This window comes from Poecilia formosa, unplaced genomic scaffold (assembly GCF_000485575.1).
Source record: "Poecilia formosa unplaced genomic scaffold, Poecilia_formosa-5.1.2 Scaffold507, whole genome shotgun sequence".
In the NCBI taxonomy this organism is placed as follows: Eukaryota; Metazoa; Chordata; class Actinopteri; order Cyprinodontiformes; family Poeciliidae; genus Poecilia; species Poecilia formosa.
This window is the reverse complement of record NW_006800446.1, coordinates 133,350-153,951: the sequence shown is the minus strand read 5'-3', so window position 1 is coordinate 153,951 and position 20,602 is coordinate 133,350. Positions and strand designations below refer to the sequence as shown.

Below are 20,602 nucleotides of genomic sequence, written 5' to 3'. Positions count from 1 at the left end.
ATCCTCAGGTCTTACGAAAACATCCTCACACATTTAGAACAAATGGCGCCAGATGTCAGACCACAGACAAAAAGCCAACAGAGTAAACGGTGTCAGAATAAAAAGTTTTAGCAAAAACGGCTTCAGAAGTAAAAGCGTCTGAATAAACGGCGTTAGAACAGTAATAGCTATCTATGTTTATGCTGGGCTTTGTGTAATTATGCACTCCCTCTTTACATTGCCACACTCAGTATGAAAAGTGTGGCGTGCATTTAATTTCTGAGTCAATCCTGTTGAGCTATCTGCCATTACAATTGTTCACTAGTTTTTCACATGAAGAGACTGCGTTTTTGCCATTTTTCTCTTCCATTGAGTAATTCTAACACACACTGAACGGCTTTTATCGAAACCATTCCTCTATAGCTATGGCTGAATGCATAACTAGTTTCATATTGGAAGATGAGCAACTCTTTTGCAACCTTAAAAATATTTTTTTCTTCCAGGATGGCCTCATATTCAGCTGTGACCAGTTTCACTGCCCCTGCTGAGTAAAAAAAAAAAAAAGACTCCCACAGCATGATGCTGCCACCATCATGCGTCAACCGAATGATGCTCAGTGTTACTCAACAGCATTATGCCAGATTTGTGCAGCTCCTCTGCTTTACCACTATCTGGGATATTTGCAATGTTCTGTTGCAATGAGGTGCCAAATTAGTGAGACGCAGGCAGAATGGCACAGTCAAAATGATTTGTAAAAACAAAACAGAAGTTACAGAAAAGAAAGCATATGTTTTTAACTCTCATATTTTATTATAGCAGTAAATCGTAAGTTTTGTTATCCAACAGAATCTTTCACTATTTTGTACTGAACGTCTTTAATCGAACTGGACTCCATTGTCTCGTTGGGTAGAGCCTTTCCTCAACAGCAACAACCAGAGAAAAAAATCCACTCATTTGTTCAGTTTTTCACTACAGTTCACATGTAGCATGATTTCAGCTAACCTGGAGAGTAAATGGCATGTTACAAATAGTCCTTATCATTACAGACATGAGTTGTGAACATGAGTCGTATCACTTTTATAGTAATTCACTCCAGAGTGTGAAGCAGGTCCCTGAAACACAGACAAGCTGCAGGTCAACAGAGTCCATGTTCTACATCTTCTTCCCCTTGCGCAGTTTGTTGTTGCGCCACATGTTCTCCTTCCTCAGACGCTTCCAGTACTGCCAGGTGTCAGGTTCCAATTCGTGCAGCTTTTTGGCTTCTCCCAAGTTCAACTGGAACAACCTGAACAAGTGAGAAGAGAAAGTGGAAGACGTTAACACATGACCAAACGATGTCCAGGAACGTCCACCTGCTGTAAACAGTACAGGCTCAGACGGCACTGATTTTGACACGAGTAGAATCAGAGTCAGCTTTATTGGCCAAAACTGTGTGCAAACATGATGAATTTGACTTCTGCTTTACACGCTCAGTATACAGACGTTGGGCACTAATATATAGAGTTTAGAGGAAATAAAATGACGTTATGAGCGCGTATGTGTTTGTACAGCCATTTCTATGAAGAAAAGCAGGTTGTGGTATTGCAAATAAGCATATTTTATGTACAGCAGAGTAGATGATTTCTCAGACTGTAAGGCGATCGCTGTGTTCCTCAGAGACAGCCTGGGGGAAGAAACTGTCTTAGCGGTGACTGATTCTTTTCACACAGCGTTCTGTAGCGCTGACCTGAAGGTGACAACACTTTGTGTTCAGGATGTGTGGGATCTGCGGAGATGGTAGCTTGAAAAGTTTTAAAAGATAATAAAATGGCACCTCACATGCCATCTTACATTGTTTAACAATGTTTGTCAGTATTCTGTATAGCTCTCTCCGATAACAGGGCACAGACACAGATTGCTTTACCGCCCTGAGAACAGTCACAATACAGAGATGGAGAGCCATCAAGCGCAATTTAGAGATCCACCATAAAATTGGCCAGGGGTATTTTCAACTTCCTTTTCATTTTTTTTTTTTAAATCCACCTTCATCAAACATCTTGTGACATGCTTTTAAAATGTGTTGTGTGTGGTACTTTTCACAAAGTTGAGTTTGATCAGAAAAGTCATTGAGCAGACTCACAAAAGAAATCACTAGAAAAAAAGACAAAGTCAAAACCTGACAAAAAAAAAACTCCAAGGAAATTCTCAAATCTGAATTTAAAATCTTCTATGGGGATTTGAAACCAGGACACCACAAAAATATATATACATTTTATTGCTTAAAGAATTTTATGAGGAGAAAGACCAATAATGCAAAATGCCAAACTTTTTTTTTTAAGTACTGCTTAGTGACAACACTGATCAAAATCAAATCTAAACTGTGAAGAAGACAGTAACATGTGTACTCACCACTCAGGATATTCCTCTGGAAGCTTTATTTTAGGGTCATCCCCTTGTTTGTAGATGTTAACTCCGACTGCATACGATGTAAGTCTTACTGGGTCTTTACACACCTCTGGACCTTTCAGTTCTTCTTTTATCATGCCTTTACCTTTTCCTTTGGGAGCTGAAAGACGGTGTACAAAATCTGATTAGGTCTGAGGAAACTTGATTACAAGTAGTTAAAATCACAAAGAAAGAAAAAAGCAATAAACATTTGGCTATATAATATTACCATCTAACACACAACACAAGATTAGATTGCGTTAGGGGTAAATAGGTTACCTTTAACAGTATGGTAAATAACTAGCATGTTGACAAGAGATGTTGCATTTACTCACCAACTTTCTTAGCATATCCACATGTCTGTATACTGTTTAGCGTGCTTATTCTGCTCAGGAACGCTCCAGCATTGCTTTTTATGCACTGAGTGGACGGTGCTATCCGAAATAAACAGTAGGCAAACATTTTTATTTAGGGTTACCTACAGACATAGCATACCATGCTACTATTTGACATTCATAACCGTATTCAACTTCCGTTTTCTGCGTTCTTTCTGTGGCTCTGTAGGGACAGTATACTGCACCCCTCTGGATAGGATGAAACACTACAGGCAAAAGTACTCGGGTTCTCGAGCGTGCTGTTCCTCTTTTTTAAGTCACTAGGTGGCAGCAGTGATGCGCTCAGTTGACTTGCATCATAACAAAGGAGAAGAAGACCGTAGGAAAAGTTCTCGAACATGTCCGAATACGATCAGATCCAGAAGAGCTCCCTAAAATTAAAGGGTGTAGGAGAGCTTTCGGCAGGAAAGAAGTAAGTGTTCTAGAGTTAATGAAGCATTTTCACAACTCAACAGTAGATCGCTGTCTAAGAAACAGCTGGTGTTAACACGTTAGCCTCTGAAACCAGTCAGCTAGTTAGCTAGTAAGCTAGTATCACATAGTATTTTTGTTAACGTTTGTGATTAATATTATTATTGGGCATGAAAACAGCATTTATACTAAGAACATATAAGTGTTTATATGTCTCTCCATGACANACAGCATTATGCCAGATTTGTGCAGCTCCTCTGCTTTACCACTATCTGGGATATTTGCAATGTTCTGTTGCAATGAGGTGCCAAATTAGTGAGACGCAGGCAGAATGGCACAGTCAAAATGATTTGTAAAAACAAAACAGAAGTTACAGAAAAGAAAGCATACGTTTTTATGTCTCATATTTTATTATAGCAGTAAATCGTAAGTTTTGTTATCCAACAGAACCTTTCACTATTTTGTACTGAACGTCTTTAATCGAACTGGACTCCATTGTCTCGTTGGGTAGAGCCTTTCCTCAACAGCAACAACCAGAGAAAAAAATCCACTCATTTGTTCAGTTTTTCACTACAGTTCACATGTAGCATGATTTCAGCTAACCTGGAGAGTAAATGGCATGTTACAAATAGTCCTTATCATTACAGACATGAGTTGTGAACATGAGTCATATCACTGTTATAGTAATTCACTCCAGAGTGTGAAGCAGGTCCCTGAAACACAGACAAGCTGCAGGTCAACAGAGTCCATGTTCTACATCTTCTTCCCCTTGCGCAGTTTGTTGTTGCGCCACATGTTCTCCTTCCTCAGACGCTTCCAGTACTGCCAGGTGTCAGGTTCCAATTCGTGCAGCTTTTTGGCTTCTCCCAAGTTCAACTGGAACAACCTGAACAAGTGAGAAGAGAAAGTGGAAGACGTTAACACATGACCAAACGATGTCCAGGAACGTCCACCTGCTGTAAACAGTACAGGCTCAGACGGCACTGATTTTGACACGAGTAGAATCAGAGTCAGCTTTATTGGCCAAAACTGTGTGCAAACATGATGAATTTGACTTCTGCTTTACACGCTCAGTATACAGACGTTGGGCACTAATATATAGAGTTTAGAGGAAATAAAATGACGTTATGAGCGCGTATGTGTTTGTACAGCCATTTCTATGAAGAAAAGCAGGTTGTGGTATTGCAAATAAGCATATTTTATGTACAGCAGGGTAGATGATTTCTCAGACTGTAAGGCGATCGCTGTGTTCCTCAGAGACAGCCTGGGGGAAGAAACTGTCTCAGCGGTGACTGATTCTTTTCACACAGCGCTCTGTAACGCTGACCTGAAGGTGACAACACTTTGTGTTCAGGATGTGTGGGATCTGCGGAGATGGTAGCTTGAAAAGTTTTAAAAGATAATAAAATGGCACCTCACATGCCATCTTACATTGTTTAACAATGTTTGTCAGTATTCTGTATAGCTCTCTCCGATAACAGGGCACAGACACAGATTGCTTTACCGCCCTGAGAACAGTCACAATACAGAGATGGAGAGCCATCGAGCGCGATGTAGAGATCCACCATAAAATTGGCCAGGGGTATTTTCAACTTCCTTTTCATTTTTTTTTTTTAAATCCACCTTCATCAAACATCTTGTGACATGCTTTTAAAATGTGTTGTGTGTGGTACTTTTCACAAAGTTGAGTTTGATCAGAAAAGTCATTGAGCAGACTCACAAAAGAAATCACTAGAAAAAAAGACAAAGTCAAAACCTGACAAAAAAAAAACTCCAAGGAAATTCTCAAATCTGAATTTAAAATCTTCTATGGGGATTTGAAACCAGGACACCACAAAAATATATATACATTTTATTGCTTAAAGAATTTTATGAGGAGAAAGACCAATAATGCAAAATGCCAAACTTTTTTTTTTAAGTACTGCTTAGTGACAACACTGATCAAAATCAAATCTAAACTGTGAAGAAGACAGTAACATGTGTACTCACCACTCAGGATATTCCTCTGGAAGCTTTATTTTAGGGTCATCCCCTTGTTTGTAGATGTTAACTCCGACTGCATACGATGTAAGTCTTACTGGGTCTTTACACACCTCTGGACCTTTCAGTTCTTCTTTTATCATGCCTTTACCTTTTCCTTTGGGAGCTGAAAGACGGTGTACAAAATCTGATTAGGTCTGAGGAAACTTGATTACAAGTAGTTAAAATCACAAAGAAAGAAAAAAGCAATAAACATTTGGCTATATAATATTACCATCTAACACACAACACAAGATTAGATTGCGTTAGGGGTAAATAGGTTACCTTTAACAGTATGGTAAATAACTAGCATGTTGACAAGAGATGTTGCATTTACTCACCAACTTTCTTAGCATATCCACATGTCTGTATACTGTTTAGCGTGCTTATTCTGCTCAGGAACGCTCCAGCATTGCTTTTTATGCACTGAGTGGACGGTGCTATCCGAAATAAACAGTAGGCAAACATTTTTATTTAGGGTTACCTACAGACATAGCATACCATGCTACTATTTGACATTCATAACCGTATTCAACTTCCGTTTTCTGCGTTCTTTCTGTGGCTCTGTAGGGACAGTATACTGCACCCCTCTGGATAGGATGAAACACTACAGGCAAAAGTACTCGGGTTCTCGAGCGTGCTGTTCCTCTTTTTTAAGTCACTAGGTGGCAGCAGTGATGCGCTCAGTTGACTTGCATCATAACAAAGGAGAAGAAGACCGTAGGAAAAGTTCTCGAACATGTCCGAATACGATCAGATCCAGAAGAGCTCCCTAAAATTAAAGGGTGTAGGAGAGCTTTCGGCAGGAAAGAAGTAAGTGTTCTAGAGTTAATGAAGCATTTTCACAACTCAACAGTAGATCGCTGTCTAAGAAACAGCTGGTGTTAACACGTTAGCCTCTGAAACCAGTCAGCTAGTTAGCTAGTAAGCTAGTATCACATAGTATTTTTGTTAACGTTTGTGATTAATATTATTATTGGGCATGAAAACAGCATTTATACTAAGAACATATAAGTGTTTATATGTCTCTCCATGACATCATTATGAATTGCTTTTACGGAAAACTTTTTTTTAATTTATTTTTTAGCATTAGCACCAGCAGTCGCTCGTGCAACAGAAGTCATAGTTTCGGCTATACAGCATAAGACAAGTTTTGAAATACAAACAATACACTTGAGTTTTCCTTAAAACGAACACAAGTTTGATTAGTGAAACTCTTATTAATTTTGCTAAAATCTCCAAACGGCATTTTAATGCTTTAGAAGAAGCTAAGCCTAGAACATTTCGCATTCTTTTAAAATCACACGAAGCTGAAGTTGGCCTCCGATTCGGCAGTTCCATCTAATTTTATTTAATCGGCTGTTGTTTAAAAACTACAACACGTAAACTCTTCAAACCTAGACTAGGACATTTCTACACAATTATCAGAATAATTTAAAACCAACATGTAATTTGTAAAACATTTGATTTGATTATTTACTTTACACAATTTAAAAATGAAAGTGGTCATCTTCTCAGCAACTCCTATAAATCAAGCCTAATACTATTGCATTTACCTACTTTAAAAAGCATATGTTTGCCCAGACGGTGTTGTTGTCTTTTACATTTTTGTTTACTTAAAGCCATAAACAAAAGACACAAAAAAATCTATATAAATCTCTTAAAATTAACAAGTATAAATTAAAGCATTTTTTAAAGGAAATCATCTTACATAATCTAAATCAATTAAATAAATAAATAAATATGACCCCAGCCTTTAGATTTTGTGCTAAATATAGAGTAGCATACTGCATGAAAAGCTATATACTTTTTTGCATTAACAACACATGTGTTTTAGTTTCCTCAACAAAGTTTTTATATTTTTTGTTGTAATTTAAAGTAAAAGAATGAGACAACAAAAACACCTTTGCCGAAAGTTTTGAAAAGTGATGTTATGTGGTTCACATAACTTAAGAGTAATCTAATTTTTTATCTTATGTTTATTTTGGAAGGAAGAAGAAGAAGAGTAAAGAGAGTAAGCATCGCCTGGAGCAGGTTGTGACGAGCCAAAATGATGACGAGGAGGTGAAAACAAAGAAGGCGTACATCGACAAAAGGACACCAGCACAAATCGCTTTTGACAAGATGCAGGAAAAGAGGGTAGGTGAAAATCCTGAGCATCTCTGAGCTGGTGTCACTGGTTTCAGGACATAAACAATAAAATCACACAGCAAAACTAGGGTTTGGTAGAAAGCCTTTTTGGCTTCCATCGTCTAGAAAATTGCTGTCCCTAATATATGTGTAACATAATTAAAAAGGGGAATGTTACAGTGGCTTTGTAGAAAAAGTGATAGTTCCTTAACCTCACAGGAGGTCCTTAACAGCAGCCACGTTTTAACAGGTGTTTGAGTTTACCAGCAGTGACTCTTTTTATATTACTGTTGAGGAATTTTGGTCCAATTTTCTTTGGAGAAATGTTTCACTTAAGCCGTATTGGAGATTTTTCAACTACCTTTATAACCTCATGCCACTGCTTTTTAATTATATTGAAGTAGTGAGCTAGACTAGCCCAAAAAAACTGTTTTTTTTTTTGTTTTTTGTTTTGTTTGTTTTGCAAGTTGAAGGGGGACTGGCTCGATTGTTTTGAATCTTTCCCATGCGCATAACCCAAATGCATCTGAGCTAAATAATGTCTAAACTGCATTTTTTTTTTTAATTCCTCAGGTTATTTTTGTCTGATATTAACATTTGTTTCACCTGAAATCTGACAAGAAAGCAAAAGCTAAGTAGAAAATATTTATTTACTGCAAAGTATAGCAGTATGCTATTGAATATTTTCAACATTAGTCAAACAAACCCTTTTGCCCTCCCAAAACCAAACAAGCACTTTGACTGGTGCAATAGTTAGGAACTTTGTCGTTTTGCAAACTATTGATATATTCTGCAGGACTAAGAGTAGAAATCTTGCAACAGCTGATCGGTTTTATTTAACTTAAAGTACCTGGACATACTCAAGTATAGCTTAAGTTCTGAAACAAATACTGATTCATTGGTTTACCAACACACACACACACACACACACCTGTGTGTTTGAAATTGTCTCGTAGCGATGAAATTATAAAACTGCGTAAACATTTTTAATAAAATATTTTGGAAATTTTTTTTAGGCTGTGTCGTAATAAGCTCGGTGTGTGTTTAGAGGGCATCACATTGGGGGTAAATTGATCTTTTGTTTTAAAGCTAATTTTGCCGTCTCTTTTCTTGCAGCAAATGGAGCGAATTTTGAAGAAGGCGTCAAAGACCCACAAGCACAGAGTTGAGGTGAGTCGTCTCAGGTCTATCCTGCTTCCCAGACATCTAAAATGGACCTCAGGCAGGTTATACATATTTAGAGAACTATTCATCATCACATGTAGATTTTATTGCCAGTATATTTTTTTTTTAGCTTTGTCATACATAGAGATATAAAACTGCCTTGATTTAAATTATGTTCAAATGTTAAGTGTATATTTTTAAAGCTGCTGCTTTATTTCTGCGCAGGATTTCAATCGCCACCTGGACGCCCTTACGGAGCATTACGATATTCCAAAAGTCAGCTGGACCAAATAAAAGACAAGATGGCTTTTTTTCCCCCCTCAAACCTTGTACTTTTTTTTTCTTATTATTTTGCATGTTTATAAAATGCCATTGTTAGGCTTAAACTGGCTTTCATTTCTTGGTTGTTACTGTGCACAATAAAGTATTTAATATCCTTTTTAATGTGCTCTTTTTTTCCACCTCCTCATACTTTACTGGTATAATGTTTCAAAGAAAACAAATGTAATCAGGGTAAATAATATTTTTTTTTTAATCTTTCAATGGGACACTGCTAATATGGCACATCTGCATATTCTTTAAACATGAAAAACTTTACTGCAATTCATATTTAAAAGAAAAAAACCCATTGTGAATTAAAATGTACAGAATACAACTTTGTGTACATTAACGGATTTGCTGACACCACATTCTGGATGCTGAGGTCTTTAAATCAATAATACATAAGAGGTTAAGTCTCAAAGTATGCAAAACGGAAAACAAAAAAACAGAAATCTTGCTGTTTTTATTAAGAGATGCAAGGATTTAGAACGTTATTTTCGAGTTCAACTATTTCCAAGGTCGTGGTAGTGCTTTCATAGTTCACTTTGGCCCAAGCATTTCACTGGGCTTTACCCACTGATCGAACTGCTCCTCGGTCAGGTAGCCCAGCTCCACGGCCACGGCCTTCAGCGTGGAGCCCTTCTTGTGAGCCGTCTTGGCGATGGTCGCGGCTTTGTCGTAGCCGATGTGCGGGTTGAGGGCCGTGACCAGCATGAGGGACTCGTTCATGAGCTTGTTGATCCTCTCCGTGTTGGCCTGGATGCCCACCACGCAGTTGTTGGTGAAGGAGACGGAGGCGTCGCCGAGCAGGCGGGCGGAGTTCAGGACGTTCTTCACCATCATGGGCTTGAAGACGTTGAGCTCAAAGTGTCCGTTGCTCCCCCCGACTGTCACGGCCACGTGGTTCCCCATCACCTGGGCGGCCACCATGGTCATGGCCTCACACTGGGTGGGGTTCACTTTGCCCGGCATGATGCTGCTCCCGGGCTCGTTCTCCGGTAAGATGAGCTCCCCCAGGCCGGAGCGGGGTCCTGACCCCAGGAATCGGATGTCGTTAGCGACCTTCATCATGCTGACGGCCACCGTGTTCAGAGCTCCGCTCAGCTCCACCAGCGCGTCATGAGCCGCCAGGGCTTCAAACTTGTTGGGGGCGGTGATGAATGGGAGGCCGGTGAGGGAGGCGACTGTAGCGGCCACCTTCTCTGCAAAGCCGATGCGGGTGTTGAGTCCTGTCCCGACCGCCGTACCCCCTGCTGCCAGCTCGTACACCCTGGGCATGGCGGCCTTCACCCTTTCGATGCTGTACTTCACCTGCTGGACGTACCCGCTGAACTCCTGTCCGAGCGACAGAGGGACGGCGTCCTGGGTGTGGGTGCGTCCGATCTTGATAATATCTTTGAACTCTTCAGCCTTGGCAGCTAGGGCATCGTGCAGGGTCTGCAGGCCGGGCAGTAGGACATGGTGGACCTCTGTAGCCACAGCTATGTGCATGGCAGTGGGGAAGGTGTCATTGGAGCTCTGACTCTTATTGACGTGATCATTTGGGTGAACTGGATCCTTGGAGCCCAGTTTTCCTCCCAGTATCTCAATAGCCCTGTTGCTGATCACCTCATTTACGTTCATGTTGGTCTGAGTCCCTGATCCGGTCTGCCACACCACCAGAGGGAAATGATCATCCAGTTTACCTGCTGAAACCTCATCTGCAGCTTTTACGATGGCATCTGCCAGCTTAGGGTCCAGGCCGTAGTCTTTGTTTACCTCAGCAGCTGCTCTCTTCAGGATCCCGAAGGCCTTGATCACTTGGATTGGCATTCTCTCACTGGGTCCCCCAATCTTGAAGTTCATGGTGGATCTGACAGTCTGAGCGCCGTAGTACTTGTCAGCGGGGACCTTGAGCTCGCCAAATGTGTCCCGCTCAATCCGGAACTCCGAGCCGGCCATCTTGGAGGTACAAATGAAGAGTTTTGAGTTGGCGTGGAGTCTCTGAAGAGTCAGGAGGTTGCAGTTAAACTGCTGGACGCTTCTTAACGAGCGAAACATGGCTTCTCATTAGAGGTGAATTTGGGGGGAGGTCAACGCAGTTTTCCACATTGTAACCTGTCATTGGGCGAGAAGAAGCCAAGAAGGGGAGTCAACCAATCGTGGCGCAGGAGAGGCGGGATTTCCGACTGCTTCATTCGGTTGTGTGAAGCTCTTCAAAATATTTCACATCTGTACTTCCTGTAGTGAAGGGACTATTCGACTGGAACATAAATCCGAATTTTTTACTGACTGTAAAAGTCTGCAGCTTTTACAAACAAAATAACATTTGCTGCCTTCTGTCCTTCTAAATAAAATTTTAGAGTTGCAATTTTTTAAGCCCCCTAAAGAGGAAGCTTAACACTTTTCATAAATATCTGTTGCTTTAAAAGTACCAGAACTTTATTTCTATTTTTAGGTTAAACAAACAAACAAACAAACAAACGCAAAACTTTTATAGAGAATGGATACATTTACTTCTATTTCTGTCGTTGAAATCCATTGCAATTATGTCAATAAAAAAAACAATAAAACATCCATTTGTTTGTACATGTGTATTTAAAAACAGTTGTTTTTTTAAAAATGATTTTTAGCCTAGTTTTAAAGAACAATTCTAGCTCAGAAGTGAGCTAAATGTATACCATAATTGGCTAAAATTATGATACACATTTTACAGTTGTACTTTTTTTTCGCTCTGGCAGGAATTAATCAGCAACTAGCAATAATGAAGTGAAGTACAATTATGCCAAGTTTCACTGTGATACTAATTTAAACTTAGGAGCTTTTCCTTTAAATAATATTTCTTGTGACAGAATACCACTCAGACACTCAAACTAAGAAATTACAAAATATTTGAACACCATTAAATGTCTTTCTGGGTTTAGTTTGTTTTTAAGGAGTATACTCATCAATTTTATCATTGTTTATACAGTGTGTGCAATTCCCTCGCAAAACTCCCAAACTCATGACCTTTAGTCAGGGCAGCCAGGATTTACAAGAGCAGATCTTTTTAATTATTTAGGGCAACTAGTTTGATTTATTTATTCATTTACTGAGACAGTTCTTGTACATTACATACATGTTAATAAACTACTAGACTACAGGAGCTGATTAACAAATTTCTGTACTGACTGGTAGGTTGATGCTTTAAAACATTCCTATTCCATTTGTTTCCAAAGTGAAAAATAAATTCTTGGATTGTGTGTGTACAGTAGTCAATTGGTATTATAAATACAAAAAAGTGCATATATGGCATTCATAATAAACGGTAATAAAAATGTTAAGAGCGTAGGCCTATTGCTAATTAACTTTTGACAGTCTAATAATGAGTTTTAAAACTAAAATATTGTAAATAGAATGCTCTATTTGTGTTTCGGTTAAATTAAACCAAAGCAAAATCTGCTTTACACGAATTTCTCAAAAGCCTTTTATTTTGAAGGCAATTTATGTTCCCTGAGCGGAAGTACCTGCTGCACTCCGTCTCTCCTGCTCTCGCAGTCTGTTCTCGCGTTAACGCCGATCTCGGTTAGAATGCAGCTAGCTCGTTAGCTGACTCCATCGTTTCCAGGTTTCATGTCAACCTGAAAACATTAGACCAAGAGCGACACAAACAGCAAATTGACAGTCGAACGCTTTTAAAACCCAGGCTGCACGGAGAGGTGGGACAATGCCACACAACTTCCAGGCCGGAGACCTGGTCTTCGCTAAAATGAAGGGATACCCCCACTGGCCAGCTAGGGTAAGTAAGCAGCCGGAGGAGGAGGGGGTGGGCTGCTCTGCATGGGACGCTGTGGAAGCTTCTCTTCTGTATCTCTTCAATATCTAAAATACATAAATAAACACATACGTCACTTAATTTGTGAGAGCTAGCAATTGCTTTTTTATAAAAGCCTATAGTCAGAGTTAGGGCGGCGAAATTTGCATGTGATGCTGGCCTAATCTGCTGGGGGAAAAATATACAAGCGGAGCTAACGTTGTTAATTTGGAAATGACGTTTGAGATAACTGTGGCTTATTTCTTGGACCATAAATCCCTGTCTATGGTGTCCAGGCGCGTATATCTGAGCTCTTCTCCAACAACACTTTTTATTGATGGGGATTCGGACATCATGACAGAGTAATGTTTGAGTTGTTGCTTGGATATTGTGCTTGGTTACAGATTGAAGATGTGGCGGATGGAGCTGTGAAGCCACCACCTAATAAAATCCCTATTTTCTTCTTTGGGACTCATGAAACGTAAGTGCATTGTTCAGCAGCTATATATATCCGTATATATATTACCTTTTTACGTAATATTGACTAAAATTGTAATTATTTTTAAAGTGTTCTATTAAGTCTTTCATTTCGTTCATGAAAAAACAGCTCTGATGCAATGATAAAACTTTTTCTGGCCATTTATGATGTTCTGTTTTTTTTTATTTATTTACTTTGGACTTAGTCAGATTTTCTCCCCCAAAAGAACTCTCACAAAAATAGGGAAAACATGTTTTGCATGTTCTTTGATGAGGGCAATTTTGAATCAAAAATAAAATGAAGAAATCACTAGATTACAACTACTTATTCATTGAAACCTCTATATCCCATTTTTAAAAAGCGTGTCAAAATACACAATCACAGTTGGTGTGTTTGTACATCAAAAATGGAGGGAATGATTAGTTTTGATATTTATAATAAATGTTATTGTAAAAAAAATAATTTTAGTATCTGAGTGTAAAGCAAATTGGTCAAATCCAATTTCTGCTTTATTGACTAGTGCATCTCTAAAATTTTAAATTGCTTGGCTAAATATGGTACATTTATAAGATGTAGCATTATCATTTATGCCTTTTAGATAAATTTATTACAAATTTATTTAATCCTTTTTAAGTCTCTGTGAAAATTACAGTTGATTAAATTGTGACTTGTAACGTATCATATTAACTGCTCAAATGGAGTTTTAATGGTGAAACAAAAGATATTTTTTGACACACTGACAAGATGGCACACGCAATTCATAAAGCCACCAGCAGGGGACAGAATATCCCGCTTCAAAGTCTCATCAGTATAAACCTTTCTCTATGCAAGTTCAAACATTCTGCCACCTGAACTGCTAGCATATTTTTTCAGCTATTTACTTTTAAACTGTCTTTATGTTTTTGTCTGTGGCACAGAGCATTCCTTGCAGCAAAAGACCTTTTCCCATATGAAAAGTACCGAGAGCGCTACGGCAAGCCCAACAAAAGGAAGGGATTCAATGAAGGTTTATGGGAGATCCAGAACAATCCACATGCCTCCTACAGCGCTCCACCTGCAGTAAGTCAGCTGGATCTTAAAAATCTTGAAACTTCCAGAAGTGAGAGTGAACTCTCGTATAAGGCACCGGTTGTTTTTACTGCTGTCAAAACAATATATGGATCATTAGGTTTATTATCAGGTTGTCTGCCACACTTTAAGCAACAGAACCTGAACAACGGAAAATTTTAATGATTTAAAATCCTAACTTTTAAAACTTTAGTACATCCCGAAACTGGTAAGCATACCAAGCCTAATGCTGACTTTCCATAAGAAAAAAACAGTTTTTGCTTGTTTTAAATATTCTCTGAAGTTTTGTTGGGTTGTTTTCGGACAGACGTGTTAGTTAATGTCTTTACTGGTGTATTTCTGCAGCAGGCTAGCTCATCTGATAGTGAGGGCAATGAAGCAGCAGGAGGAGAAGGAGGGGCAAGCGACGAAGAGGATGACGACGAAGACGCTCCGGTTCCTCAAAAAGCCGACTCCGGCAGCGAGGACGAGTCAGACTCTGGGAGTGACGACAGAGGGAGGGGAGGTGGGATAAAGCGAAAGCCGCAGGCTCCCAAGGTAAGCAAAGTGTTTGAAAATTTAGAATGGAAATACTTTTCTAATAATGTTTTTGAGCTCAAGAGAAAGTGGATGTGATTTTATAAAAAGAGACGGGGATGGGGGGATACAATAAGTGCACCTATTTTTCAAATAAGATTTTTTCCCCCAACCTTTATTTGCTTATAGAAGAATATCCACAAGGGGAAGCCATAAAAAAAAGCAAGTTAATTAAAAAAACAACTCTTTCTTAATATTTATTTTAAGCGGCCTCCTCCTCCAAAAAAAGCGCGAGGTTCCTCCAGCGACAGAGACGAAGAGGAGAGCGGGTCTCCGTCTGAATCAGACCCGACGGCTTCAGAGTCTGACTCTGGCAAAAACAGCGACAAGGTAATTTGCTCACTCGCACACATCGTGCTATGAATGCTAACTGTGGAGACAAAGAGTAGTTTGCAGCATGAATTTAGACTTTATTTTTCATTCTCTAGGATTTTACTCCAGAGAAGAAATCCGGTGGACGAGGAGGAAAGAAAGCCGGAGGCAGAGGGAAGAAGAAGGTGAAGCATAAACCCCGTTTTACTCGTGACTTTAATTTATTTTGTGTTTGTTATCAAGAAACGTTCCACTTACTCTCCACCGTATTCTCTCGGGTTCTACAGAAAGGTTCTTCTGACTCTGATTCAGAGTCGGGGTCAGGGTCAGAGAAGAAAGCCGCAGACAGCGACTCTGAGGACGAGAAGCCGCGGCCGGCTCTGTCCGGCTCCGAGTCCCAGTCCGGCTCAAAGTCCGAGTCCGAGTCTGATCCGCCTCCCCGCAAGGGCCCGCAGCCTCGCAAGAAAGGTACGAGTTCTGAATCCGCTTCATCCAAAATCGCTAGGAAAAAGATTCTGAGCTTTTCTTACTTATGAATTTGCGTTGATATATTTATATTAAGTGCTTGTTTTCCTGGGTTCACAGAGAAAGCTGCTCCAAAGCCTCGAGCAAGAAAACCCAAACCTGCCCCAACTAAACGAGCACCGTCATCATCCTCCGACAGCGACAGGTCAGGCTGCTCTTTTTATTTTTTTACTTAGTAAATTATTACATTAAATTGCTGATTATTTTAATATGAATATCAACTTAAAGCAGCTGAATATCCCCCCCCCCCCCCCCCCCACTGCATACAGTGACAGTGAACCGGACCGCATCAGTGAATGGAAGAAACGAGATGAGGAGCGCAGACGAGAGCTCGAGGAGCGGCGGAAAAAGGAGGAGGCTGAGGAGCTCCGCCGGCTCCGTGAGAGAGAGAAGGAGGAGGAGGAGAAAAAGAAGAAAGACAAAGAAAAGGGCAAAAAAGAGAGTGACAGTGACAGCAGCAGCAGCTCGGATGAAGGTATAGACGATCATCCGCTGAAGAAGTCCAAGAAACCGCCTCCGCCCCCGATCCCCGCACCCTCTGACTCTGATTCTCCACCTCCAGCAGAGGTAAGCTTCCTTTGTGAATTACCATAAATTATTATTTTTTTTTTTTTAAATTGCGTAATAGTTCAGATAAAACATTTTCTTTCTCTTTTTTTTTCCTGTCAAAAAGGTGAAAAAAACACCAAAGAAAGTAGACAAACAGAAGGCAAGAATAAAAAAGGAGAAGGAAAGAAAAGAAAGAAAGGAGAAGGAGCTGAAAGAGAAGAAAGCCAGACGGGCGGAGGAGAAGTCCAGAGCGAGGTGAGCGGACAGAGAGGGAACAGACCACAGAACGCAAATGTCATGAGAAGAACATGATTAAATATTAAAGGACACTGATCACACCATTGTGTCTGACTTAGATCTAAGCCTGAAAAGCCCAAACGCCGACCAGAGAGGCCACCGGAGAAGAAAGTGGAAAAGAAAAAAGGTCAGAAGCAGTCATAGTTTCATCTGCTCTGCATCTGGTTATCATGCAATATCAGCAAATTTATTAGGCAAAGAAAACTGCAAATTCTTCTCATTAAAACGCCTTTTAAAATATTCATACCCACTGGAGCGCTTTTCATTTAGTCACGTTGTATCTATAAACGTCTCCTCCTGTTTATTCTGACGCTGGTCAAGTGCATGATGTATTATTTTTAAAAGTTACCTATTTATTAATTAGAATCCTATTGAGAACAAACAGCATCATGAAGACCAAGGAATGCAGCAGACAGGTCAGAACTACAGTGGGATGGTTCAGATCAAACATATTCATTTGTCATGTCTGCCTTTTCATTCTTTTCACAAGTATACACTAAATTGTGTTTGTCCATGATAAGAAATACACTGACAAAATGTGAAAAGTCCAATGGGTATGGATTATTTTGCATTAAATTGCAAAAACATTATGGGAAGAGTTGAAGAAATAACTGTTGTGTTTTTTGTTTTTTTTTGTTTTTTCATCAATATTTAGAGTCATCACCAGAGGAAAGGCTACAGAAACTCCACACAGACATTAAATTTGCACTTAAAGTGGACAACCCAGTAAGTGGCACAAAAATGTAGCTTCCTTTATGTCTTTGTGTTGCCATGAAACATTAATGGCTGGGTGTTTTTGTTGCATTCTAGGACATTGAGCGTTGTCTAAAAGCACTCGAAGAGCTTGAAGCTGTACCTGTCACCAGCCAGATTCTCCATAAAAATGCCGAAGTTATTGCCACACTAAAAAAGGTGCTGCTTGCTGTGCATTTTCTGTGGGATAATTCATTCTGCATTCATGCATAAAAAACACAAAATGGCCTCCAGTTGAAACTAGATATTTACATACACAGAAAAAAAACGTAAATAGCATTTTTGTCTAAATATTGGGTTTATATATATATATATATTTTTTTTTTTTTTTTTTTTCACAGAATATTTCAGTTAAGCAAAGAGACCTCAGTGAAGTGATTTTTGAAACAAAAATTCAAACGTACTGCTTCCTTGTGCGGCAAAATTAAAATAAATCTGTTGGGATACATGGACATTTTGGACAGATAATTCCAGAAGTCTGAAGATTTCACATTGAACTTATAAACAAGTATAAACATCATGGGAATGTCCAGCCAGTGTTTTCTTTGCAAAGGAAATGTGTCCTGTGTCCCAGAGATGAGCGCGGTTTGTTGTGAAATGTGTGTTTTCCACTCCAGATCAATAGCACACATTAAACACGCTAAAACCAGCCCTGTAACGACATGGGGCCGCTCAGAGAGGAAGAAGCCATCACAAAATGCAGTTAGCAGAGGGAGTAACATGCTGCAGAACGCATGTAAATATCTAATTTCAGCTGGACATGTATTGTTTTTATGCTGTATATTTTCATCTTGTGCAACTTGACTGATTATTTTATAATAATCTGTTTCTCATCACTTATCAGATTCGGCGGTATAAAGCCAGCGCTGCAGTCATGGAGAAGGCCAGCGACGTCTACAACAAGTTAAAACTTCGCTTCGTGGGAAAACCAGAGATGGCAGCTAAGCCTAAAATAGAGAACAAAGAAACGGAGAATGATGAAAAGCAGTCACAAAACACTGGTATGAGAAACATTTCAGATTGAGTTTTACTCTCACTGCAGCCGTTTATAAATCTGAATGTCTTTTGTAGAATCCACACCCGTGAATGGAGAATCGGAGGAGAAAAAAGAGAATGCAGAGGAAGACGAAAAGCCCAAATCGCCTCTGAAAGAGGAGAACAATGACGGCCAAGGTTCAAGTCCAAACAGGTTTGGCTCAACGTGCATCAGATCGCGCTCATTCATCGATGCCATATTGGAACATTGTTTTAAAATGAAAACAGATGCATGGCATCTCGGTACACTTTTTGCTGCTGCTGAAATGTTGTTTTCTGTCTAGGCCCAGTTCAGACAGCCCAGCTCCACAACAGACACCCACATATGAGGAAGCAGACGGTACCGTCTCAGCAGAGCCAGAACCGGCCGCTGTAGAAACCTAAAAGACTCTCTGCAACCACTGGCAGCGGACCAAGCGCTAAAAGATGGTGGCCTCTGTTCGACGATCAGACGCCGCTCTCGGCTCAGCAGCATCGCCACACGCACCCAGCATTTCCTGCAGCACCCGTTACAAAAATAGATGATGCTTTGGACTGTTTTTGTGGTGCACTGGTATCAAGTCAGAAAGCCATCCACTCAGTCTGTTGGTCCATTGTAACTCACCGTTAAATGAAAACTTTCTTTTTATCGTCTATGAATTTCCTTCTCATTTTGTTCGACGTTCAACTTTAAACTCCAGCTCCTGCCTCGTCGTCTGTCTACTTTCAAACTGCCCACATGTTAAAAAGAAATCACTTTTTCCTTTTTTAGCTCTCGCAACCAGAATGAAATGGAACAAAACTTATTTTAAACAGAGACCGGGACGACTTGGAGAGAATTCTTTTCTTTTCTTTTTTCTCTAAGGACTTTTTGTGTAAACCCTTACATCTGTCTACTTCCTTTTATAAAACCTGCCAAACATCACCAAGGCCTCTTTTCTGTGTGTGGCAATGCCAGAGTGGTACAGTCCTGTTTATGAGTCTTCTGTGTTAACTATTTAAGTATCTGGTCTAAATACAGCTGATACAGTCTGAAATGTAAAGAGTCACTAAAAAGCTGTTGTTTTTTTTAACTGAGGTCCACCTCCTTTTTAATTGCCTTTGTTTTCATAGGATCACAGTTTTGTCTCTAAAAATAATTGCTGTGCAGTTGAGCACCATACACTCTCCTCTTTAGTGTCTGCTTTCAATGGATCATGATGAATTGGGGGGGAAAAAAAAACTGAAAAATGCCCTCAGAAGCTATTGAGATCTCATGTAGCTGCAGCCTATTTTGACTTTTTTATGTGCATACATCATGTGTTTTTAGTGCTATGTAAATTGGTAAAGCATTTCTATAACGTAGTTGAGACTTGAATAAAAATCTCAGCATGGTTTTGTTCACTTTGCTTCTTCTCTGCTCATACATTACATTGAGGTTATGATAAATGACAGAAACAGTTGTGCAAACTCATGAGTTACTGAGAACTGTAGAAAAATTCAGAGGAAATCTTTTACTATATGTTAATCAGAAAATCTGGCCTTTCAGGGAATATTTTAATGCTTTTGATGGTTTTTCTATTGCATGAATACCTTTAATAAGAATATATGAAATATGTGGTATAAAAAAATTGGTTTTATTTTTAGGCCTGCATTATTTGAAAATTATATTTTAATGAATAATCTAGTGTTTTTATTTTAATTTTTTAGTTTTATGGCAGTATTCTTTCTATTTCTATTAAAATATGTTGTGCTATTGAAAAGAGTCACTAACTGAATCCAAAGACAAGTACTAGAGCAGTAAAATTATCTTTCTATAGATGGACTTTTTGGGGTTCATTTTAATATAGCATTAGCATTTATGACAAAAATAAAAATATCTAGTTATTTAAAATGCTATAGTAAAAATATACAAATAATGTCATTGTATGAAAAATGTTTATATGCCTATTATTTTTGAAATATCTCAAAAGTAATCTTGAGATGTGACACTTGAACTTTTTCAATTTCATGAGTATTTTCTTTGAAAATATTTGAATACAAATTCTTTTACACAGTTCCTTTCTCTAAAATTTCAACAAGAACATAAAGCATTAACTTCAGAGTTAAAATAAGAAAAGAAATACAAAACAATTTCACATGCATATGCATAAATTTATATAGGGACAAAGAAAAAAAAAGTTAACATTGTAAGCAAAATGTTTTACTTATTGTCTCACCCTTCAACTTCAGACAATTTGCAAATACATATAAATCGTTTTTCCCAAATATGTGAAATTTCCCATTGAAATTAAATTACAAATCCTCTTGTTTATTAAATAAAAGCACCAAATTTAATAATATCCACCGTCAAAAAGAGGCAGACTGACTTTTCAGGGCTCTGGACCTTTAATTCCTCTGATTCCCACACGAGACTCTTCAACACTCCAGTCAGCT

At 39.1% G+C, this 20,602-nt stretch overlaps 5 protein-coding genes across 7 annotated transcripts; 2 read left to right on the top strand and 3 right to left on the bottom strand.

Annotated features, from left to right (window-relative positions):
- Nucleotides 1–770: 770 nt before the first annotated feature.
- On the bottom strand, nucleotides 771–2,975 carry LOC103156881 (39S ribosomal protein L54, mitochondrial-like). Its single transcript, XM_007579083.2, has 3 exons — nucleotides 2,739–2,975; nucleotides 2,368–2,524; nucleotides 771–1,264 (listed from the first exon to the last, which is right to left on the bottom strand). Exons 1-3 carry the CDS (start codon nucleotides 2,863–2,865, stop codon nucleotides 1,132–1,134), a joined length of 417 nt encoding a protein of 138 aa, XP_007579145.1. The 5' UTR covers nucleotides 2,866–2,975; the 3' UTR covers nucleotides 771–1,131.
- Nucleotides 2,976–3,067: 92 nt separating this feature from the next.
- On the top strand, nucleotides 3,068–8,961 carry fam32a (family with sequence similarity 32 member A). Of its 2 annotated transcripts, none has more exons than XM_007579080.2 (4): nucleotides 3,068–3,210; nucleotides 7,220–7,367; nucleotides 8,475–8,528; nucleotides 8,748–8,961. In XM_007579080.2, the coding sequence occupies exons 1-4, from the start codon at nucleotides 3,137–3,139 to the stop codon at nucleotides 8,814–8,816; spliced, it is 345 nt and encodes a 114-aa protein (XP_007579142.1). In that variant the 5' UTR covers nucleotides 3,068–3,136; the 3' UTR covers nucleotides 8,817–8,961. The 2 variants fall into 2 exon arrangements, with proteins under 2 accessions (XP_007579142.1, XP_007579141.1); XM_007579079.2 differs by lacking the exon at nucleotides 3,068–3,210 and adding an exon at nucleotides 5,902–6,041.
- LOC103156878 (39S ribosomal protein L54, mitochondrial-like) lies at nucleotides 3,597–5,805 on the bottom strand. Its single transcript, XM_007579078.2, has 3 exons — nucleotides 5,570–5,805; nucleotides 5,199–5,355; nucleotides 3,597–4,095 (listed from the first exon to the last, which is right to left on the bottom strand). The coding sequence occupies exons 1-3, from the start codon at nucleotides 5,694–5,696 to the stop codon at nucleotides 3,963–3,965; spliced, it is 417 nt and encodes a 138-aa protein (XP_007579140.1). The 5' UTR covers nucleotides 5,697–5,805; the 3' UTR covers nucleotides 3,597–3,962.
- On the bottom strand, nucleotides 8,841–11,023 carry fh (fumarate hydratase). The gene has a single exon (XM_007579077.2). It carries the CDS (start codon nucleotides 10,881–10,883, stop codon nucleotides 9,384–9,386), a length of 1,500 nt encoding a protein of 499 aa, XP_007579139.1. The 5' UTR covers nucleotides 10,884–11,023; the 3' UTR covers nucleotides 8,841–9,383.
- A 1,324-nt stretch (nucleotides 11,024–12,347) lies between these two features.
- Nucleotides 12,348–19,562, top strand: hdgfl2 (HDGF like 2). 2 transcript variants are annotated; one of them, XM_016664708.1, is made up of 16 exons: nucleotides 12,348–12,600; nucleotides 13,020–13,096; nucleotides 14,011–14,152; nucleotides 14,510–14,698; nucleotides 14,945–15,067; nucleotides 15,166–15,234; nucleotides 15,337–15,517; nucleotides 15,635–15,719; nucleotides 15,844–16,141; nucleotides 16,248–16,378; nucleotides 16,480–16,547; nucleotides 17,076–17,146; nucleotides 17,231–17,332; nucleotides 18,018–18,174; nucleotides 18,245–18,362; nucleotides 18,493–19,562. In XM_016664708.1, the coding sequence occupies exons 1-16, from the start codon at nucleotides 12,529–12,531 to the stop codon at nucleotides 18,590–18,592; spliced, it is 1,983 nt and encodes a 660-aa protein (XP_016520194.1). In that variant the 5' UTR covers nucleotides 12,348–12,528; the 3' UTR covers nucleotides 18,593–19,562. The 2 variants fall into 2 exon arrangements, with proteins under 2 accessions (XP_016520194.1, XP_007579138.1); XM_007579076.1 differs by having other exon boundaries at nucleotides 12,349–12,600; nucleotides 14,507–14,698.
- Nucleotides 19,563–20,602: the final 1,040 nt, after the last annotated feature.